The 22493-nt window shown below is 36.1% G+C and overlaps 1 protein-coding gene across 2 annotated transcripts in view; it reads right to left on the bottom strand.

Moving 5' to 3' along the window:
* The window catches only part of DPYD (dihydropyrimidine dehydrogenase), an 882445-nt gene that overhangs the window by 428385 nt on the left and 431567 nt on the right, over positions 1 to 22493 (bottom strand). For both annotated transcript variants that reach the window (XM_043460573.1, XM_043460572.1), the window contains exon 13: positions 11739 to 11954. In XM_043460573.1, coding sequence (XP_043316508.1) covers positions 11739 to 11954 — 216 coding nt within the window. The remainder of the gene's footprint in view (positions 1 to 11738; positions 11955 to 22493) is intronic.

Genomic DNA, 22493 nt, shown 5'->3' with positions numbered 1-22493 from the left:
CTTCTCCAGGGTACCTTCCCAACTCTGGGATCAAACCCAGGTCTCCCACATTGCAGGCGGATTCTTTACCAGCTGAGCCACAAGGGAAGCCCATCGTGAAGTAGTGACATTTAAAAATTTATTCTTCACAATGATGCTTAATGCTATGCTAAATTCTAAAACATATTAGACTAGGGAAATAGTCAATAAGTAGGTATTTTCCAACTCCTTCATTTGGAGCTGCCTTCCAGAGGCTTACGTTTAAGAAAGGAAAAAAGGAACAAAAAAGAATTCCATCTTATTTAATAAATCAATTTTATCAATTAAGTAAAATTTTATAAATGTTTAAAGAATGTAGATAAGATAACCACTGGTCAACACAGTGACAGATGACCTGCATCATCACTGGCCTTTAAATATTAGAATAGGAGAAGAAGTCTTTGTAAGGAGGAACAGTAAAATTAAAGGGTAGATAATGGAAACATAAACCCCATGACTAGAATGGATTAATCAGAAAAGAGAGACTTTGTCTGTTTGGGAGGGGAAGTGGAAGTGATTACTGAAATGGTGAATGGAAGTTACATCATGATTAATAGTGACTTCCAAACTGAATTACACAATTCCTCTGCTTAAACCCCTTCAGGTCCCTGTTGTCTATACAGTCACATTTAAATTTACAGCACAACAGGCTTTTCTCATAGTCACCACAGCTACTTATACCACCTTGCAAAACATGCTGAATCTCACTTAAGATTCAGCCGCTGAAACTTAAATATGCTTGGCACACTCAAGACCATGGATGTCCATGTGCTATTCCTTCTGCCTAGAATAAAGATACAGCTCAAATGTGAAGTCATTTTTCTTTTTAAAAAAGCAAAATACTTATTTTGAAGTCACATTTTTAGTCTAAGAATCTCTGCTGTCTTGTGTCAACATTTAGTCCTGCATCTTTGGTGCATATTCTGAACAAGTTTAAATTTTCTAGAGCAAAACCATTTACACACACACATATACTCAGACAGGCACACTATATGAATGGCCAGTGCCTAAGAAATGTATGCTGAGTGAATAAGATTAAAAAAAGTGTAAATAAAGACAATTAACAGCAGCTCTCAGAATACATCTAGTCTAGTCCATATACCCAAAAGTGACACTTATGACACTTTTAGATAAATTTTAACTTTAATAGAGGGTGAATTTGGCAGAAACTAATGATAAATTGTTCCAAACATATGGGATATTGTGTGAAAATGTGCAAATGAATAAGCAGAGCAGGATAAAAAGGCCAGTGGACTTAGCTGAAATGAAAGAAGCAGATGGGGAAGTCGGGTAAGTAAAGGTAACTGATATATAAAGTGTTGCTGAATGTTTCTCTAAAAAAGCAGCTACCTCCTTAAGCATGTAGTGACACCTTATTTCAGAAATAGTGGTGAATATGAAGCAGTGGATACTGAATATAAAGACCATTACAAGTCATCTAAGAAAAAGATGCATAAATACAACTATAATTTAAAACTGAACAAATTCTTATAAAATAACAAAATAGCCAATGCAGACATGTTTTTAATAAAAATTTGAAAGTGAGGTAATCACTTGGCTTTTATATTTAAAGTTTTGTTTTAAATGAAGGATTCTTGACTGGAAAATTACATGGATGGAGGAGCCTCGCTGGCTACTGTCCATGGGTTTGCAAAGAGCTGGACATGACTGAACAACTAACATACTTAAATGAAGGATAAAGAGTATCCTTATGTGGTATGACAAGCCTCTTGTTAAAAATCAAGAAAGAAAATACAAATCCAAGGAGGGTATTATGGAATTCAAGTCATCTTAACTTTAACCAAGACTGTATCATTCAAATACACCTAGAATATGGATATTTTTCAGCTAGTTAAATTTAAAATCTGCAATTGAGATTGAGACAGGATGAACATGAAATCAGTTTCCCAATAGCAGGATTATACTTTGAGAAAATTTCCGTTAGCCATAATTATGAGAATTTTCCATTAACCTTGATGCCATTTGCTTTAAAAAAAAAAAAAGGAACTGAACAAGAGGTATTTTCCACTACGTTAGGTTCTGCTACCAGCTAACTAAGATCAAAATTGTACACGTCAATTTATATTATTAAAAAACCTATTTGAGTCTCACTTTACCCATTCTCCCAAAATGATTAACTAATTAACAAGTGTAAAATCACAGTCTGAAATGGAAAAAAGGTGGAAAAAAGACATAATTATATTGGAAAATTGATTGGTCTCCTTCATAGTCAGCTAGCTCAAATGGTGAAATAGAAAGTAAAAACAAAAAGCTGAGAACACCTGAAATAACTTTAATAATGCACCAGGTTAAAAATACTACTTAGGTTATGATTGAAAGATTTATGTTTAATATTAGAAGTATGTGTGTTAATCTGTTTAGAAACATCACAATCTATATATTCTCTTGAATAAACTAAGCCTGGCATACCTGACATGCCTGAAAATTATTCATTTAGAACTTTGGTCTAACTTGCAAGATTTAGCTTCATCACTGCAAGTATAAACAATAATGGGCATGCAATATTCTTTTGTTGTTGGAGAAATCAAGGTTATATCAGAGGAGAGCTTGCTAAATGGTCGTGAAGTGAACACCTGGATGAAAATCTCTCATAGGACTAATACATGTGGACTGCAGCCTTTAAGAAAACGCATTCTTTATAATCTGAGGATGCATCAATTTTACAAATTGTAAATTCTGTCAAATTTATGAATATAATTCATCTAAGTAACAAAGAGCTTCCCTCATAGCTCCGTCCATGGGATTTTCCAGGCAAGAATACTGGAGTGGGTTGCCATTTCATTCTCCAATGGGGTCTCAAAGAGTCAGACAAGACTGAGTGACTTCACTTCAATTCCCTTATAGCTCAGCTGGTAAAGAAACCGCCTGCAGTGCAGGAGACCCTGGTTCAATTCCTGGGTCAGGAAGATCCCCTGGAGAAGGGATAGGCTACCCACTTCAGTGTTCTTGGGCTTCCCTTGTGGTTCAGCTGGTAAAAAATCTGCCTGCAATGAGGGAGACCTGGGTTCGATCCCTGGGTTGACTAACCATGTGAAAATCAAACTGTTACTACACAGAAATCATTGATGGTTTTAGCATACTATAAGTTTCCCAGATGAAAAGTTTATATTGAATGCATTTAAATAATTTTAAGTCCTTACTTAATGTATAGATATATATTAGGAAAGCAATACCATATAGTAAAAACAAATTACTTATGTACTAAATTTAAAGCCAGAACTACAGCAGTGAAAATAATGCAGTGAACTGCTGTTCATTTATTGTTTCACAGATTTTCATGATAAAGTAATTTAGAAATGCAATAATAAAATTGGTTTTGATATAATCTTTTACAAACACAGGTATTCATTGCTCATTAAACTTTCCGAAAGGAGTTATAAGAGTAAATTGTGATTTTCTGTATTGTAATCCAAAGAGAATTAGCTAGGCACTAAAATATTATTGTGTAACTTATTTGTGAAATTCCCCATAACAATGTTAAAGATTATTTTCAGTATTTATAGTCCTGACAGTGTTAGTCTTAATTTTTGTCTGGTTGATAGGTGGTAACAATTTGTGCAAATGCAGGCAACTTCCTCTCAATTAAGATAACGTGGATTGAAACAAGTTTCTGGAAATCCACATGGGAGAACAGACAACTGACATGGTAAAAAGTGTGCAAACCTTATTATGGGAAGGAAAACAGGACTATTTAGAAAGAAAAAAGAAAAGACTTGTGGATAGGACATGAGAGCTGTCTCCAAGTAACTGAAGAGCTGTCATGTGGAATTGTGGTTTAAATTAGAATCCTATAATTATTCACTCATATAACAAGTATGTAGTGCGTCCTTCTTATCTGCCAGACATGGTTCTTGGCACCGGGCATACAGTAGCGAGCAAGAAAGATAACATCTCTCTTCCTATGAAGCTTACTTCAAATGGCTAAAACAGAAAGTAGACACGCGAATAAATGATTAAGAACACGGTAACTTCATATGGTGACAAGCATAGTGAAGGAAGAACAAGCAAGGAAACGTGGGACAGACAGAGATCTGAGTGGTCAGCAAAGAATTCCCTGAGGAAATTTTTCATGTGAAAATGGAAAGAGAAGCAAAAGCAGTTGTATAAAGATGTGAAGGCAGAGCAAACACGAGTAAAACAGCTCTCAGAAATGGAGGAGCTGACCATGTTAGAGGGCAGGAAGGAAGGACAGAATGGTTGGAGAAGGATGGCATAGGAAGACTGGCTTTTCATGAAAACGGATTCCCAGAGGTTATTAATCAATCCATCTCTCCCCCGCCAGCCCCGCCTCTCAAGAACCAAAATGGACATAAACTCCTAAGTGCTACTTTGCTTGAAGCAAGGGGTGGGAGACCCTCGGTGCACATGTTCAAATTAACTGCAAATGCTGATGGAGACAAACTGCCTTCATTTTTGGACAGAATTTATCTAGAGAGCATATATAGAGAAAAGAGTCTGGATCTGTATCAAATAGACGGTGGTTCAAAACAAGGCATGGCAGATTTAAACCGCTGAATGAGAGAAGCCACACCTATGCTCTTGGGTCCTGTTTGAGGACCCAAGAACATGAATGAAGCCATCAGGGACCAGTCAGCCACCAAGAAGGCTGTCAAACAACAGATGCACTGGTGAGAACAAGTGACATATCACATGGGGCAAAAAGAAGCTTACCCAGCTGAGCCTTGACCAGATTACCAAACTATAGGATCAAGAGCAGATTATTTGTTGTTATAAGCCACTAAAATATGGGGCAGTTTAATATATAGCAATAAATAAGTGAGACAGAAATGCTTGCTAGTCTAAAACATGTGGCAATGGATTTCAGATTGAGAGGCAGGCAGAAGCCGCTCTTGAAAACTCAGGAATAGTCTGCTAGTAAAGTCTGGAAGAATGCTAGTGGAAGCTGGAAATGCAGTGTGAAAACTGTTATTGGCGACTGGGAAAAGAGTGGACTGTATTATGCAGTGACAGAACAATTGGCAAGAATGTCACTGGTGATAATTCAAAAGACAGAAAATGTACATAATGCATTTGTGGATCTGACTAAAGATATATCTAGACAGAACGCTTTAAGTGTTGGTTATTTCTTCCCAAGTATAATAAGGTACTGTATAGAGAAAAAGAGCCAAAAAGGATATATTTGATTGCTGGCAAACTTAGAGTAAAGCAAATGAGACTAGCACTTGCTGGGTAGGAAAATAAAGCTATTATTTACACTTTATCTCTCCTGGAAGAAGATTTTCAAACTAAGAAATGACTGCAGGGTAAAGATCGCATCAAGAGCTTTGCTATATGATACTTTGTTAGAACCTTACAAAGATTTTGCAGGAGTCCTAGTGGATTCTTTCAAGTAGACAATATCGATTCTAAGAATCTCTAGGATGCTGTCATAGCAGCAAGACATATTCAAAATGGAGAGAAGTCTGTCTCAAAGAATTATGGATGTGGCTCCGGGGCATGATTTGAAAGGGTTTTAAGAGAGTTTTTGGTGACATCACTATGATCTAGGATTAAAATGAATAATTCAAAATAAAGGAAAGAATAAGAATTCCTAATTTCTATGGGCAGAAACATTCAGAAAAGGCTACTCAACTGCCAACATGGGCCATGACTGGTCCTTTCTAAACAAAAGAAAACAAAACAAAACTCAGAAGACAGAATCAACAGCCCAGAAGGTAGGGCCAATAATGGATAGGAACAATGGATTAGGGAATCACTACTTGGGAGTAGAATGGGCTTCCCAGGTGGTGCTAGTGGTAAAGAATCTGCCTGCAATGCAGGAGACCTAGATTCGATCCCTGGGTCAGGAAGATCCCCTGGAGAAGGGAATGGCAACCCATTCCAGAATTCTTTCCTGGAGAATCCCATGGACATAAGATCCTGGCTGGCTACAGTCCATAGTGTTGCAAAGAGTCAGACATGACTGAAGCAACTTAGCATGCATGCATTCAAGAAACAGGTAAATACCATCTGCTCAATGGTGAGAAGAACAGCAAAGTCATATCACAAAGGGGCATACATGCAGCATGGAAGGATTATTGCAACTGTCTTTATAAACACACTACCTACAGCATGTATGTTGCATCTTGTAACTTGTTTTGTCCCAGAGTGTACAGTGGAAGTGACAGTGTGTGACTTTTAGGTCTCTGTCTCAATGGACCCTGAAGCTTCCACTCTTGCCTTCTTAGAACACCAAGAGGAAAGAGATATTATGAAGAGATGGAGCGGGGGCCAGCCATCTCAGCAATTATAGCAACTTCAACTAGACACATGAGTGGAGGCATCATGCCAGTCCCCAGGCATCCCTCCAATTGACTGCAAAGGCTTGAATGAGCCCAGCAGACATCATGTGATGCACAAGAACTTCCCATATGAGTTCAGCCAAACTGTGTGTGTATGTGTATGTGTTCAGTCATGTCTGACGCTTTGCAACCCCATGGACTCTAGCTCACCAGGCTCCTCTGTCCATGGAATTTCCCAAGGCAAGAATACAGGAATGGGTTGCCATTTCCTACTCCAGGGAACATTCCCAACCCACTGATCAAATCTATGTCTCCTGCATCCCCTGCACTGGTGGGCAGATTCTTTACCACTGGGCCACCTGGGAAGCTCCTTCAACCAAACTACCAGTATGCATAACTGAGTGAAAAAGCAATTGTTCCAAGGCCTGGGCACCTTATTTAACTTTCTCAGACTAATATAGTTGTTCCTTGAACAATGCAAATTTGAACTACACAGTCTACTTCTTTGCAGAATTTTTTTTTCAGTAATTAAGTACTATAGTACTATATGGGCCCATGGTTGGTCCAATCTGCAGATGTGAAACCACAAATAACAGAGGGTTGAACTATAAAGTTATAAGCAGATTTTCAACTTTGTAGGGGGTCCGTGCTCCTATCACCCATGGTGTTCAAGGGTCCAACTGTATTTCATCTAAAAAAATTTACTATCTATCTTATAGGGATATTATGAAGATTCAATGAATAACTTATGAACAGTATTTGGCAATGTCCATGTCCATACATTCTAAGTACTCAATAGATGGTAGTTAGCAATGTGTATAAAAATAATAATCATAACAACGACCTCCAATTTCAAACCGTAAGTTCAAGATAGTGACACAGAAGCAACCTTGAATAGAGACTGGAGTTGCCCAGGTCAAATTTCTTTTCCCTAGATGGCACTACATTTCCATACTTGTTAGCCTTTCTCTAGGGTATTTATTTACTTGGAAGAGGAAAAAAAAACATTTTAAAATCAACAATTCATTTATGTTAATAAGTTAGATTAATTTATGTCATGATGTCTCCAAGGGCAGAACTATAAAACATGGATGCAACTTGTGAGAAGGCTGGTTTGGGGACAATAAATGGAATATATTTCTAAACTAGCTCTTTCTATAGCTATAGCTGGTGCATTGCTTTAATGATCTAGCATGTTCTGTCACTAAAAGTATTCAAGAACAGTCTACATTTTTTTCTGTCAGAGGTCTTGACACATGAGCTTAGATAATTCAGCCAGGTAATTTTTATTTCCCTTGCTGATACTGTGCGATACTTACACTGTTTTCTCAAAAATTTTCTGCATTTTAAAAGGCTTAGTCAACAACCTGAAACTTAATATGCAATCAATGCATTTAGAAATTCCACTGACATTTTCATTTTTAGACATATAAACATATACTATAAAAACAACCTAGGATATGAAAATTTTAAATTGGCCTTTTCTCCTTTGATTGAGATCAATACTCAGAACAATCAATTTTTTTGTGTTAACTATCTGTTCATATGGCTAGAAAAAAAAAATAAGCTCAATATGCTGTTGCCAAGAAATCTATGTATTCATTTACTAATTCATTTATCCAAAGAATATTTATGAAACATTTATCAAACTCTTGCTATACACTAAGCATTGTGCCCTGTCATATAAGACTATTTTATGGCAACAGTTACAATCAATACTTTGATGCCAAAGAAATAATGAAGAACCTTAAATATTTCTCAGATTTTAGTTTTCAGTATTTTATGTTGAGAGAAACTCATTATTTGTATATCTATTTACCTGATTATTTGATACTTAAAAAAATAAAATATATGCATTCAAGATATTAAAAAATCAATCACAAGTGTACTGTAATATATATATGTGTGTATATATATATATATAAGTATGTGTGTGTGTGTATATATATACATAGTTTTTAAATGAACAGAACTTCTGCTTAGGTTTGAATTTGATTTAGGATAGTGGTAAACCCTTCTGAGTTTATCTGTGTAGTTATGAAGATATATACACCCTGCAGTTAGATATTATATATTTGAGTATCTAATATGTTGCTCTAAAAGAAATGAATAAAATAAAATTAACAAAACCAAAGCATGTATCTATTTTCTATCAGTATAATGCAAACACAGGTAAGGAGGTTATTTTATATGAATATTAACAATATCTAATATTCCCAGTTAAACAGAGCATTACATCAGTTTGTTGTGAGAGTTTAGCTTTAATTAAGCTTGACTGATTGATTTCTTTCCTATCTTTTTAAACTTGAACTCAGTATATATTTATATTAAAATTTTATAATTATATTTTAAATATCATTTTATAGTGCTATTTCAAATATTGTCTTTATAAACAGGACTTCAAGAAAAGCAATCTAGGTATTTTGGGACACTCTAAGCAAGTCTGATTTGGGAAGGAAGAATATAGTTAATAAAAGCCAACTTTTATGTTATTTAATACAAAAGGAAACACAGGTCTTTGTTATATATATTTAACTTTAAAAGATTGATCATTTGCCTCGCTAAAGAAAGCACATACAGCTTCTATACACCTGCACAGTAAAGAATAATAATCTTTCTGTTTACTGAGATATCAACTGGCATTTCACTGTAAGTCAATGGTCTATCGTTGCTATAGCATATTAGACCTCAATCTGGCACCTACAAATGTCAAGAGTACATATATATATATTTATAGGATGAAAATCAAAGCATGCTCCAAACGCTCCAAAAATTAAAAAAAAAAAAATGGGAAACAAAGTTCACCTAAACATGCTTGCTAGAGAAATCAGTGTAATATTCAGCTGTCAATCTAGAAAAACAAAGAGGGACCCACACTGTCAGTAGGACAGGATAATAAAATTTCCAGCAGATGTTCAGACAGGGCTCTAATTTTTACTGAACTCCCTTGGTAAGCATTTAATTTCTTTATCATATGCAAGCTTGGCAAATTGTACTTCATCAAAACTGCATTGTGAAATATTAATATTTCATATGATAACAAAACTCCATAGAATAACCTTTGTCATATTAAGAGCATCCAAATTTCAAATGTCAGGACTCTGAATTTTAATACATTTTAAGTAGACTCTTGAAATTGCATACTAAATTATAATGAGGATAATCTAAATTGGTACGCTATAATGTCACACAAATGTGTAGTACATACAATACATGAATAGATGTCTTTAGTAAGAGGCTATGAAAAACACGAGTTGTATACTACAACATTTCACCAATAAGAAAGCACAAAAATCATAGGACAGTACTATATTCAAAACATATTTAATCATTAAACAGAGACAATATAAGAAAACAAAACAAAAAGTAGATCTTCATGATACAAACTATGTTGCAAAATCATGTATGGGAAGTAGTCATTTTTAAAAACAGGCTTACATAAGCCCAAGGTGGCATCCTTATTTATGTCACTACAATCTGCATGAGTGAATTTAAAATAGTTTTTGCACAAATATTTTGTTGTACCCATCATCAAAGTAAGTAAAATAAAGCTTCCTAAAACTCCCTATCATTATGTTTTATGTGCAAATTTAATTTGCATTTGTCCATAACTCTCCTTTTGAAACATCATCACAGACTTCTGAATTGATAAATTAAATTCAAATTGGAAGTCTAGAAGGAAGTTAGCTCCCACATTCATTTCTGCTGGTGATCCTAATGAAGGCAACTGCTCTTAGATTATTGAAAGAGATAGCTTCACAAATCAAATACATAACACCAACGGAGTAAAGACAAATGTCTCTGATTAATCAGAATTCAATTTTTGTAAGCAAATTCGAAGCAAATATTCTTTTTCCTACAATTCGTCACTTATTCCTGATTAGCCACCCATTTTTGTTTACATATAAAATTTTTTCAATAGCATAACTACTCATTAAATGGTATCAGAGATTAAGTTCTTCTCAATGGATTAAACATCAGATTAGAGCTTCTGAGTAATTCTTAAAGGAAGAATTGAAATACAAACAAATATAATGTCAATAGTCTACAAAGCTGTAAACAACTGATTAAGGATATTCTGAAGCTAAATTCAGTATGTCGTTTATTTTTACACTTTATTTAACCAAAGAATTTCTGAGAATTCAGCCAATTTATTAAAAAAAATTCCTTTAGCTATTTAAATATAAAAATATTTAGGTAAATTTTTTTCATGCACTAGGTTTCTAACTTTTGAGGATTTCTAGATAATTGTGATCACATTTATACATAGCATCTTGTGAAGCTGTCAGAATGAGACAGCCAAGATGTTTTAGCCATAATAATGCCAGCTATTGATCCTAGTAAGAGGAGAAAGAAGAGAATGTGCTTAATGGGGCATTTTTGTTCTCTATTTGTTTCTTTGCCTAAGGATAAGGCTGATTTAAATAATAATAGTCTTTTCTCAGTCACTAGATTCACACATTCTTATACATTAATTATTACTAACTACCAATGAGTATTAAATATACCAATAGGTGTATCATCTAAAATTTTATCAATAAAAGATCTAAAAATGTTAAATTTTGCTGATCTTTTCTAATTCAAAGCCATATGAGGATGCAACCCTCTATTGCATAAATTATCCTACTTTTAAAATGTTCACTTATATACTTTCTGTATTTTAAAGACTCAATCTTAACTTTAATATGTAGTTAATTTTCTACTAAGTATGCCCACTTGCTACGTGAGTACACAGTCATAATGTCAAATTAAACTCAGGTCAATGCATTTGGGGAAACATTTCTGTATTTAAAAATTCAAGAAAAATCTTATTCCAGGCACCAGTTAAGTTACATTGAGTGTTCATTTTCACATGAACTGGTGTCCAGGATTATGCGCAAATCAAATTCATTGTCTAACTTTGAGTCGAGGCACATGTTCTCATTCACACACATCCAGAAATCACAAAACAATTAATAATGCCAAAATAAGAGTTAGTGAGCTTGCAATTATTAAATGAAATAGACATTTTGTAGTATTTACATTTTTGATACTTAGACAAAACACAGTGATTCCCTGGTGATTCAGGATAAAGAGTCTGCCTGCAATGCAGGAGACTGGGGTTTGATCCCTGGGTCAGGAAGATCCCTTAGAGAAGGGAATGGCTACCCACTCCAGCATCTTGCCTGGAGAATTCCATAGGACAGAGGAGCCTGGCAGGCTACAGTCCATGCGTCCCAAAGAATCAGGCATGACTGAGTGACTAACACACACACAGACAAATGAGAAATAGAAATCGATCCCATTCCCCATCTTGGGATAGAAGAAATGTAATGAAATTAGTTCATTTGTAATAATCAGTCTTATCCAATAGTTTAATAACTGTTACAGCTTGGTGAACCTTTGCATTATAATATTTATGCCCTAATTAAAATAAATGATAGATATTTAAACACAACTTCAAAAATAATTTCTTACCTTATCAAGAGAGAAAGTTTTGGTCAGAGCAAAGGCCCATCCAGCTTCAAAAGCTCTTCGAATCATTGATGAACTGGTAGTTGGAGTTGCACTGGCAAGACCAAAAGGATTTGTAAACTTCAATCCAGCCATTTCCACACTAATGTCCACCAGATCAATGGGAGTATAAAAGAGGGGGAGTTCGGGCTTAGCAGAAACTGAAGCTCCATATTGTGACTGTAAAAAAAGACAAATAGCCAATAATTATTCTTGAATCACATCTGATTTCTCCATATATAGTCTTTTACAAAAATCACTTCACCACAGCATTAATATTAATATAGATTACATTGGTCTGTTTGGAATGATTAAGACTGGCCAATAAAGTCAGTTAGCAGAGTAAAATTCATATATCATATTTTTCGTATTTCAAAAGCAGTACAGAGAATACTAACAGAAATAATATCAATTAAATAAACAAAAAACTATACTTAAAACATACTGAGATTCAAACACAAAAAAGAATAATTTCAAAATTTATCTCCCTGAACCTATTAACCTAGCCTTTTTGTACTTAATTTGTAGAAGTATCTTTAGTGCTCAGCGATACATTTAAAAAAAAAAGAAAAACAGCAAGTTAGGAGACCTAAGTTCAATTTTCAGTAACTTCATTCTATTTATGAGAATTTAGGAAAGCCACCTAACACATCCTTGCTTTTTCTCCCTTACCATTTTCAGTACAGCAGCACAAATTCTGGCTGCCTAATTTCCTACCTCCTAGGGATATTGGAAAATGCAGGAAATCATAAGCCATAGGGAGACATCTAATTTGGAAAGTAGATAATGTACTCATGTGTACGGGGAGACTTTCTTCAGCAAAAACAGGTACCAAACAGTTAATGTCAAAATCATCTATTGGCTCTCAAACTGTAACATTCTATTTCTTAAATGGATACAGTATAAGGCTACCTTGAATTATTGGAAAAAATCAATCAAAAAATCCTTTACAAAGTGCATGGCCCACTGCAACATAGTAGGTGCTTGCCAAATGCTGTCTCTCTGATTGCAGAGATTATTAAAGCTTTCATCGAGTTCTTTATAAAATGTGTCTGTTTCTCTCCTTCTCTCCCTCCCTTCCTCTCTTTCTCTCTGTTTATCTTTGAAAGACAAATAATACTGGCAAATATAAAGAAGATGAATTTTCTTAGCCAAAGCAGTTACTGAATGGACCAGTCTAGTTAATTCTAAAGTAAGAACTCTTTTCTCTTGTGAATAATCACTCAAAAGTTGTTTGAGCAGAACTTTAATTTTACAGGAGTGTGTCTTGTGTAGATAAAGATTGCCATGACTTGCATAAAAATTATTTCTGGACCTCCACCATTTATAATGCAAAGTAAAGTTCACTTAATATGTAAAAAGGCATCAAACTTGTCAACTGAAAGACTAATGTGTCTCTGGTGCTTGCAAAGTGGTGCCTGATGGCATCTACGCTTCGGCTGTGGCACGCATCTTCTGCCAAGAATGTTCGGGGTTTCAAGGCACATTTCTGAATATTGTGCACTTCTATATTGTGCGGATAATTCTTCCAGTTCTCACAGGGGTTGCAATATTATTAAAAGGATTATTAACAAAAGCAAAAGTTATAATGTATAAAATTAAAAAATACAGGATAGTCTGAGACGTGTTAATTTGAGGCATGTGTGTCTGTGTGAGTGTGTGCAGGAGTAGGTGAGGAAATAAACACCTTCCATGAGATTTTCTCAGCTCTGTGCCTGCGTGTTCAGTCGCTTCAGTTGTATCCAACTCTTTGCGACTCTGTGGACTGTAGCCCACCAAGCTCCTCTGTCCATGGGATTCTCCAGGCAAGAACACTGGAGTGCTTTGCCATTTCCTTCTCCAGGGACTCTTTCCAACCCGGGAACTGAACTCACATCTCCTGCGTCTCGTGCATTGCAGGCAGATTCTTTACCCACTGAGCCACCTGGGAAACCCTTTCTTAGCTCTAAATAATAATTCAAACTGAATCAAGGAAGTTCGGATCAGATGAAGGAAGAATTTCCTGACACCACAGTTTGGTTAACACCAGAGAAATTTACAAAAAAAAAATTTCCTTCCATGTCTGAGGAACCTAGAAACTTTGGGAAACCTTTCATCTGATGACAATGATAGAAATACTTACAGTTCCATGTTCGCTGAAGTGATACAGTCTCTCATCTTTTTGTGGCTTTATACTGAAGTGACTAACCTCTTAAATCTCACAGGTGAATTTTAGTTTGTCAACAATTAGAGTTATACAGTTTTGGGCAATAGACCAAGGAAGTAGACATATATGTGTAGTTCAACTTGCATTTCTTAATTGATGTACTTTTAAATACACAAAGCATTGCATTTAAATTCTTAAAAATGTCACTACCTCAATATTTAGAAAGGACATAATGTGGGCAAACTTTGCAAGATTTTTCTTAAGTTTCAAAACAAAAATGAAAAGCAAACAAAACACGTAACAAAAAAAAATCAATATACACAAAACTTTTTCAAATGAGAGGTATAACATTTCATAAAATGTATATTTTACTTTATCGACAAAAACACTACTGATGTATATGCAGATAAGATACAACCTTTAGTTTTAAGTTGTTATTGTTAGTTTGGTCACTAAGTTGTGTCCAACTCTTCGCAACTCCATGAACTGCAGCACACCAGGCGTCTCTGTCCATCACAATCTCCCTGAGTTAGCTCAAACTCATGTCCATTGAGTCAGTGATGCCATCCAACCATCTCATCCTCTGTCATTCCCTTCTCCTCCTGCCTTCAATTTTTTGCAGCATCAGGGTCTTTTCCAAGTGTCAGCTTTTCACATCAGGTGGCCAAAATATTGGAGCTTCAGCTTCAGTATCAGTCCATCCAATGAATATTCACGTTTGATTTCTTTAGGACTGACTGGTTTGATATCCTTACTGTCCAAGGGACTCTCAAGACTCCTCTCCAACACCACAGTTCAAAAGCATCAATTCTTCAATTCTCAGCCTTCCTTATGATCCATCTCTCACATCCATACATGACTACTGGAAAAACCAGAGCTTTGACCACACAGATCTTTGTCGGCAAAGTGATGTCTCTGCTTTTTATTACACTTTCCAGGTTTGTCATTAGCTATTCTTCCAAGGAGCAAGTATCTTTTCATTTTGTGGCTGAAGTCACTGTCCACACTGATTTTGGAGGCCAGAAAAATCTGGCACTGTTTCCTCATTATCCCCACCTATTTGCCATGAAATGATAGGACCGGATGCCATGTAATAGGCAGTCCTTTTTCATGGTGTACATACAGGACAATGTTTTTGTTTTGTTTTGTGACTTTTTACCACAGCGGGGTGTAACAGCACCACATTAATATATTTGTTTGACCTCATAATATATTCAAGCTTTCATTTTCCGAAATTTGGTAGCTTGTTCCCCTTTGCACTATTGCTCAGGGAATTCAAGCATCTTAAATTTCAGCCCTCAGCACAAGGTTCAGTTCATTTCAGTTCAGTTCAGTTCAGTCGCTCAGTCGTGTCCGACACTTTGTGACCCCATGAATCGCAGCACGCCAGGCCTCCCTGTCCATCACCAACTCCCGGAGTATACTCAAACCCATGTCCATTGAGTCAGTGATGCCATCCAACCATCTCATCCTCTGTTGTCCCCTTCTCCTCCTGTCTCCAATCCCTCCCAGCATCAGGGTCTTTTCCAATGAATCAACTCTTCACATGAGGTGGTCAAAGTACTAGAGTTTTAGCTTCAACATCAGTCCTTCCAATGAACACCCAGGACTGATCTCCTTTAGGATGGACTGGTTGGAACTCCTTGCAGTCCAAGGGACTCTCAAGAGTCTTCTCCAACACCATAGTTCAAAAGCATCAATTCTTCAGCACTCAGCTTTCCTCACAGTCCAACTCTCACATCCATACGTGACCGCTGGAAAAAGCACAGCCTTGACCAGACGGACCTTTGTTGGCAAAGTAATGTCTCTGCTTTTTAATACGCTATCTAGGTTGGTCATAACTTTCCTTCCAAGGAGTAAGTGTCTTTTAATTTCACAGCTGCAATCACCATCTGTAGTGATTTTGGAGCCAAAAAAATAAAGTCTGACACTATTTCCACTGTCTCCCCATCTATTTGCCATGAAGTGATGGGACCAGATGCCATGATCTTAGTTTTCTGAATGTTGAGCTTTAAGCCAACGTTTTCACTCTCCTCTTTCATTTTCATCAAGAGGCTTTTTAGTTCTTCTTCACTTTCTGCCAAAAGGGTGGTCATCTGCATATCTGAGGTTATTGATATTTCTCCTTGTAATCTTGATTCCAGCTTGTGCTTCTTCCAGCCCAGCGTTTCTCATGATGTACTCTGCATATAAGTTAAATAAGCAGAGTGACAATATACAGCCTTGACGTACTCCTTTTCCTATTTGGAACCACAAGGTTAATTCCTCCCAAATCCAAATTGCAACTTCCAAATTCAGATTTCCAAGAGACTTCAAGACATTTGGAAGTGGATGCTTTGTCGTTAATTCAAACTCAACTCCTTCAACCTGTACCTCATCATATTCCCTTCTAAAGAATATGATTCCAATATTCAATATAATATAATTTCATATAGTACTATTTTTCCAGTCATCCAGTAGTATGACTAAATAACAAATGTAAGAAACAACCTAGATGTTGAATGATGAGGCCAGTTCCCCAGTGACACTACTGTACAAAGGATGTTATACTGGCACCAGGAACAACACACAAAAAAATAAAATATTGACATAGAACAGAGTCTATCCTATAATAAGTGAAAAACTGTGGTGAATAAAACAGACAAAGTCTCTGAAGATTACATATAGAAAAACATTAAGAAAGCTACCAACAAATCAAGTGAACACAAAATTAAAATCACAGATCATTCACCACACTATCCTTTGCCTCATACATTATCTGATGTATTCCCATTAGCCTGAAATATAATCTAACACATTCTTCACCCATCAAGCTCTTAAGTGATTCTTCAAGACTCAACTCATGCAGTCATATGCTTCCTGGGGCATTCCCTTAATAGATTCCATACACTTGTCTAATGTAGCTGACTCTTTTCTTAGATATTTTATCATTTAAAATATGGCTTCACTTCAGTAGTCATTGTACTGGGCTGTGCCTGTTGATTTTTCTCTTCAAACAGAACATATGTTCCTTGAAGGCAGTGACTGTAGCATATTCAAATTAATATCTCCATTAGAATCAAAAATATTTGCAAAATATATGTTTCTATTACATCATATTTTATATAAAATACTTATTCTTAAAGGCAACTCTGCCCTTTGTAGAGAAAAAGATAAATAAAATCACTTTTCCTCAAGGTAACCTCATTATTTACTTTCTCATTATTATTTTTAATATATAATGTTTTTCAACATTCTCACTGTCCTTTGTTAGATAGCTCATTTACCTTTTGTGCTCTGAAACAGAGGAACCAGCTAACATACTTAAAAGGGTTAAATACAGAAACTTGAATTTTAAATTTCCCTCCTCCTTTCCCTTTTCTAAGGAAGGAATCATCTAATAATCTGGACATCACTACAATCTCTCTAGTTGTTCAAAATGCACTTAAAAAAGATTAAGGACCACTGTCATAATGGATGAACTCATTCATTCATGAGTTCAGTTAAGCATTTGTGCAATGCTTATTATATGCCAGGTACTAGTATAGGCACTGGGAATTTAGCACAGAGTAAGTCCAATGAGGTGCCCACTGTCATAGAGTCTGTTTTCTATAGAGAAGTTTGGAGGGTTGATGGGAGTCAGACACCTAGAAACTAAAGGAAAACTACAGAGTCAAAAAACGGTGAAGTAATAAAGAACTGAGATCAGGATGGAGGGCAAGAGTAAACCCATAGACAAAGGAGAGACTAAATGTTTGGCAGATTTTTTGACAGTAAAGATAAAAGTAACATTTCTTTTATAAAACCCATTGTCAGACATGAGACACTGAGAATGAGAGAGCTGTCTAAAGATGACTTTTTTAAGTTTGCTTTTTCCACTTCAGAATTTTTTAGGAGAAAAGATTTTAGTTACTTACAATTCAATCTAAAAAAAAATAACTCTCCAGAAAGCAGGAATAGAAGGAACATACCTCAACATAATAAAAGCCATCTAGAATAAACCCACAGCAAACATTATCCTCAATGGCGAAAAATTGAAAGCATTTCCTCTAAAGTCAGGAACAAGACAAGTGTGCCCCGTCTCACCACTACTATTCAACACAGTTTTGGAAGCATTAGCCATAGCAATCAGAGAAGAAAAAGAAATAAAAGGAATCCAGATAGGAAAAGAAGTAAAACTCTCACTGTTTCCAAATGACATGATCCTCTACATAGAAAACCCTAAAGACACCACCAGAAAATTACTAGTCGATGAATATAGCAAAGTTGCAGGATATAAAATTAATACACAGAAATCCTTTGCATTCCTATACAGTAACAATGAGAAAACAGAAAGAGAAATTAAGGAAACAATCCCATTCACCATTGTGATGAACAGAATAAAATACTTAGGAATAAATCTACTTAAAGAAACAAAAGACCTATATATAGAAAACTATAAAACACTGATGAAAGAAATCAAAGATGACACAAATAGATGGAGAAATATGCCATACTCATGGATTGGAAGAATCAATATATTGAAAATGAGTATAATACCCAAAGCAATCTATAGATTCAATGCAATCCCTATCAAGCTACCAACAGTATTTTTCACAGAACTAGAAAAAATAATTTCACAATTTGTATGGAAATACAAAAAACCTTGAATAGCCAACACAATCTTGAGAAAGAAGAATGGAACTGGATGAATCAACCTGCCTGACTTCAGGCTATATACACTACAGAGCTACAGTCATCAAGTACGGCACTGGCACAAAGACAGAAATACAGATCAGTGGAACAAAATAGAAAGCCCAGAAATGAATCCACACACCTATGGACACTTTATCTTTGACAAAGGAGGAAAAAATATACAATGGAGGAAAGACAATCTCTTTAACAAGTGGTCCTGGGAAAACAGGTCAATCACCTGTAAAAAAATGAAACTAGAACACTTGCTAACACCATACACAAAAATGACATCAAAATGGGTTAAAGATCCAACTATATGACCAGAAACTATAAAACTCCCAGAGAAAATAGGAAGAACACTCACTGACATAAATCATAGCAAGATCCTCTATAACCCACCTCACAGAGTAATAGAAATAAAAGCAAAAATAAACAAATGGGACATAATTAAACTTAAAAGCTTTTGCACAACAAAGGAAATTATAAGCAAGGTGAAAAGACAGCCTTCTGAATGGGATAAAATAATAGCAAATGAAACAACTGACAAAGAATTAAATCTCCAAAACATACAGTCAGCTCATGCAGCTCAATACCAGAAAAATAAACGACCCAATCAAAAAATGGGCCAAAGGACTAAACAGATATTTCTCCAAAGAAGACATATAGATGGGTAACAAACACATGAAAAGATGCTCAACATGACTCATTATCAGAGAAATGCAAATCAAACCACAATGAGGTACCATCTCGCACTGGTCAGAATGGCTGCCATCAAAAAGTCTACAAACAACAAATGCTGGAGAGGGTGTGGAGAAAAGGGAACCCTCTTACACTGTTGGTGGGAATGCAAACTAGTAACAGCCACTAGGGAGAACAGTGTGAAGATTCCTTATTAAACTGGGAATAGAACTGCCATACAACCCAGCAATCCCACTGCTGGGCATACACACCAAGGAAACCAGAATTGAGACACATTTACCCCAATGTTCATCACAGCACTATTTACAATAGCTAGGATGTGGAAGCAACATAGATGTCCAATAGCAGTCAAATGGATAAGAAAGCTGTGGTATATATACACAGTGGAATATTACTCAGCTATTAAAAAGAACACATTTGAATCAGTTCTAATGAGGTGGATGAAACTGAAGCCTATTATACAGAGTGAAGTAAATCAGAAAGAAAAACACCAATACAGTATATTAACACATATGTATGAAATTTAGAAAAATGTTAACACCAACCCTATGTGCGGGACAGCAAAAGAGACACAGATATAAAGAACAGACTTTTGGACTCTGTGGGAGAAGGCTAGGGTAGGATGATTTGGTAGAATAGCACTGAAACATGCGTATTACCATATGTGAAATAGATGGCCAGTCCAAGTTCGATGCATGAAACAAGGCACTCAAAGCTGGAGCACTGGGATAAACCAGATCGATGGGATGTGGAGGAAGGTGGGAGGGGGGTTGGGGATGGAGGGACACATGTACATCCATGGCTGATTCATGTCAATGTATGGCAAAAACCACCACAATATTGTAATGTAATTAGCCTCCAACTAAAATAAACTAATAAAGAAAAAAAATAACTCCATGACAAGCATAGATCATGAGATATCCCAAATTTATAAAGGTTATACTTAAATTTTCTCATTTCATTTCCATCTACAAAATGCTCCAAGGAGCTTCAGTGCTTGCAGAATACAGAATACAGCATAATCTCTTTATTATTATATAATCTCAGTTGTGATCTGGGTTTTCCCCCTTCTCTACTTGTTCTAATCACATGTTTCAGGGTTTCTAATCTCACCTACTACCATTCCCTCACATCTGATACTTCAGTTTATTGAACCACATATAATCTCATAAAAACCAATATCACTAATGCATCTATGCATTATGATTTTTTATTTTTCCTACAATGTTCTTTCCTGCCTAGTTTTCATGCTCTGAAAATTCCAACTAATCTAAGAGTCAGTCTTATCTCCACCAGGACATTTCTGCAGCTATCCACAAGCACAGTTGTTCCCGAATCATACTCTGTTTCTTGGTTGCTTACATGTATTGTGTCCCATCTAACTTACTTTCAGCACCTAGCATAAGACTTAGCAAAAAATGCTTAAAATATTTGTTGAATGCATCATACTAGTGACCTTCATACTAGTACTTACCTTCCTTTTTACATCAGTTTCCATAAGATGATAATGATCAGTTTACATGAAATAATCATTAGCTATATTTCAGATATTTAAAAAATGTCCAATATTCTATTATTCTAATGTAGAGTATATGTATGGATGTGAGAGTTGGACCATAGAATTGATGCACCCAAGAACTGATGTTTCAAATTGCGGTGATGGAGAAGGCTCTTGACAGTCCCTTGGACTGCAAGGAGATTAAATCAGTCAATACTAAAGGAAATCAACCCTGAATATTCACTGGAAGGACTGATGCTGAAGCTGAAGCCTCAATACTTTGGCCACCTCATGGAAAGAACTGACTCATTAGAAAAGACCCTGATGCTGGGAAAGATTGAAGGCAGGAGGAGAAGGGGATAACAGAAGACAAGACGGTTGGATGGCATCACCGACTCAAACTCATGAGTTTGTTCAAACTCATGTCCATCACTTGGTGATGTCATCCATCGATCGAAGGGGGAGACAGATGGATGGCATCACTGAGAGTGATGGACGTGAGTTTGAACAAACTCCAGCAGACACTGAAACTCAGGGAAGCCTGGTGTGCTGCAGTTCATGAGGTCACAAAGAGTTGGATATGGCTTAGCAACTGAATTACAAGAGAAACATTCAACTCTTACTTCTGGAAGACTATAGAATTTAACAAAGGCATTCAAAAGAGCTATCTAGTAGAAATGATAAATAACTTTCTGGGCAATGTAAATACAGGTATTCTTTAATTCAGTCACAATAACTGACATAAAAATTGACCTCACAATTTTGCCAGGATCCAGTTTAAAATAAGGCTTTGCTGGTAGCCCAACTGGTTAAAAATCCACCTGCAATGCAGGAGATGCTGGTTTGATTCCTGCATTGGGAAATTCCCCTGGAGAGGGCCAGGCCTCTGACTCCAGTATCCTTGGGATTCCCTGGTGGCTCACACAGTAAAGAGTCTACGTGCAGTGCGGGAGACCTGGGTTTGATCCCTGGGTTGGGAAGATCCCCTGGAGAGGGGAACAGCTTCCCACCCCAGGATTTTGCTCTGGAGAATTCCATGGACAGAGGAGCCTGGCAGGCTACAGTCCATAGGGGGTTACATTTCTGCCCGCCATGGTTTTGAACTTTCAGATTCAAATGGACTCCTTTGGTTCCAAGTAATAACTAGGTTCAGAAGGTTATTATGATGGAATAGAAGTATCTCATGTAACTCAGAGGGAATGAAGCATGGTGTCCATGAAAGGCTGGGACTCCACTTGGAAAGCCATATGATTTATCTCTTCCTTTCTCCTCTTCTCTGTTTATCTAGAATAATTCTGTCTGCAAATTGACTTCCTTTGCTTCCTCATCCAGAATGGTTGATATTTTATAGGTCTAGCCCAGACATTTTAAAATCTACATGTTAAAATTTTGGAGAGGTTTTTGCTTTTTTAAAAAAATTCCTACGTCTTGGCAAGAGAGACTCCATCCCAATTACATCAGAATCACTCTGAGTAGGACTCAAATACTGTAATTTTTAAAAATCTCTCCAAGAGATTGCACTGTGAACCCAAACCGGAAAATCATTTCTTTAGCCATATTAATGCGTCTCCTAATTCTTATTCTCAAGTGAAACACTCAAATTTAGCCACCATCATCTAAAATACCTGCATTATTCAAATAAACTGGGCACATACTCTTAAAAAGTGTTCATATGGGGAGATTTATCTGCTTAAAAGGCATCAGTTCTGACAACCATCAATAC

The sequence above is a fragment of the Cervus canadensis genome, chromosome 2, assembly GCF_019320065.1.
Source record: "Cervus canadensis isolate Bull #8, Minnesota chromosome 2, ASM1932006v1, whole genome shotgun sequence".
NCBI lineage: Eukaryota > Metazoa > Chordata > Mammalia > Artiodactyla > Cervidae > Cervus > Cervus canadensis.
Note: the sequence above shows the minus strand (reverse complement) of the source record. Positions and strands in the feature narration are given on the sequence as shown.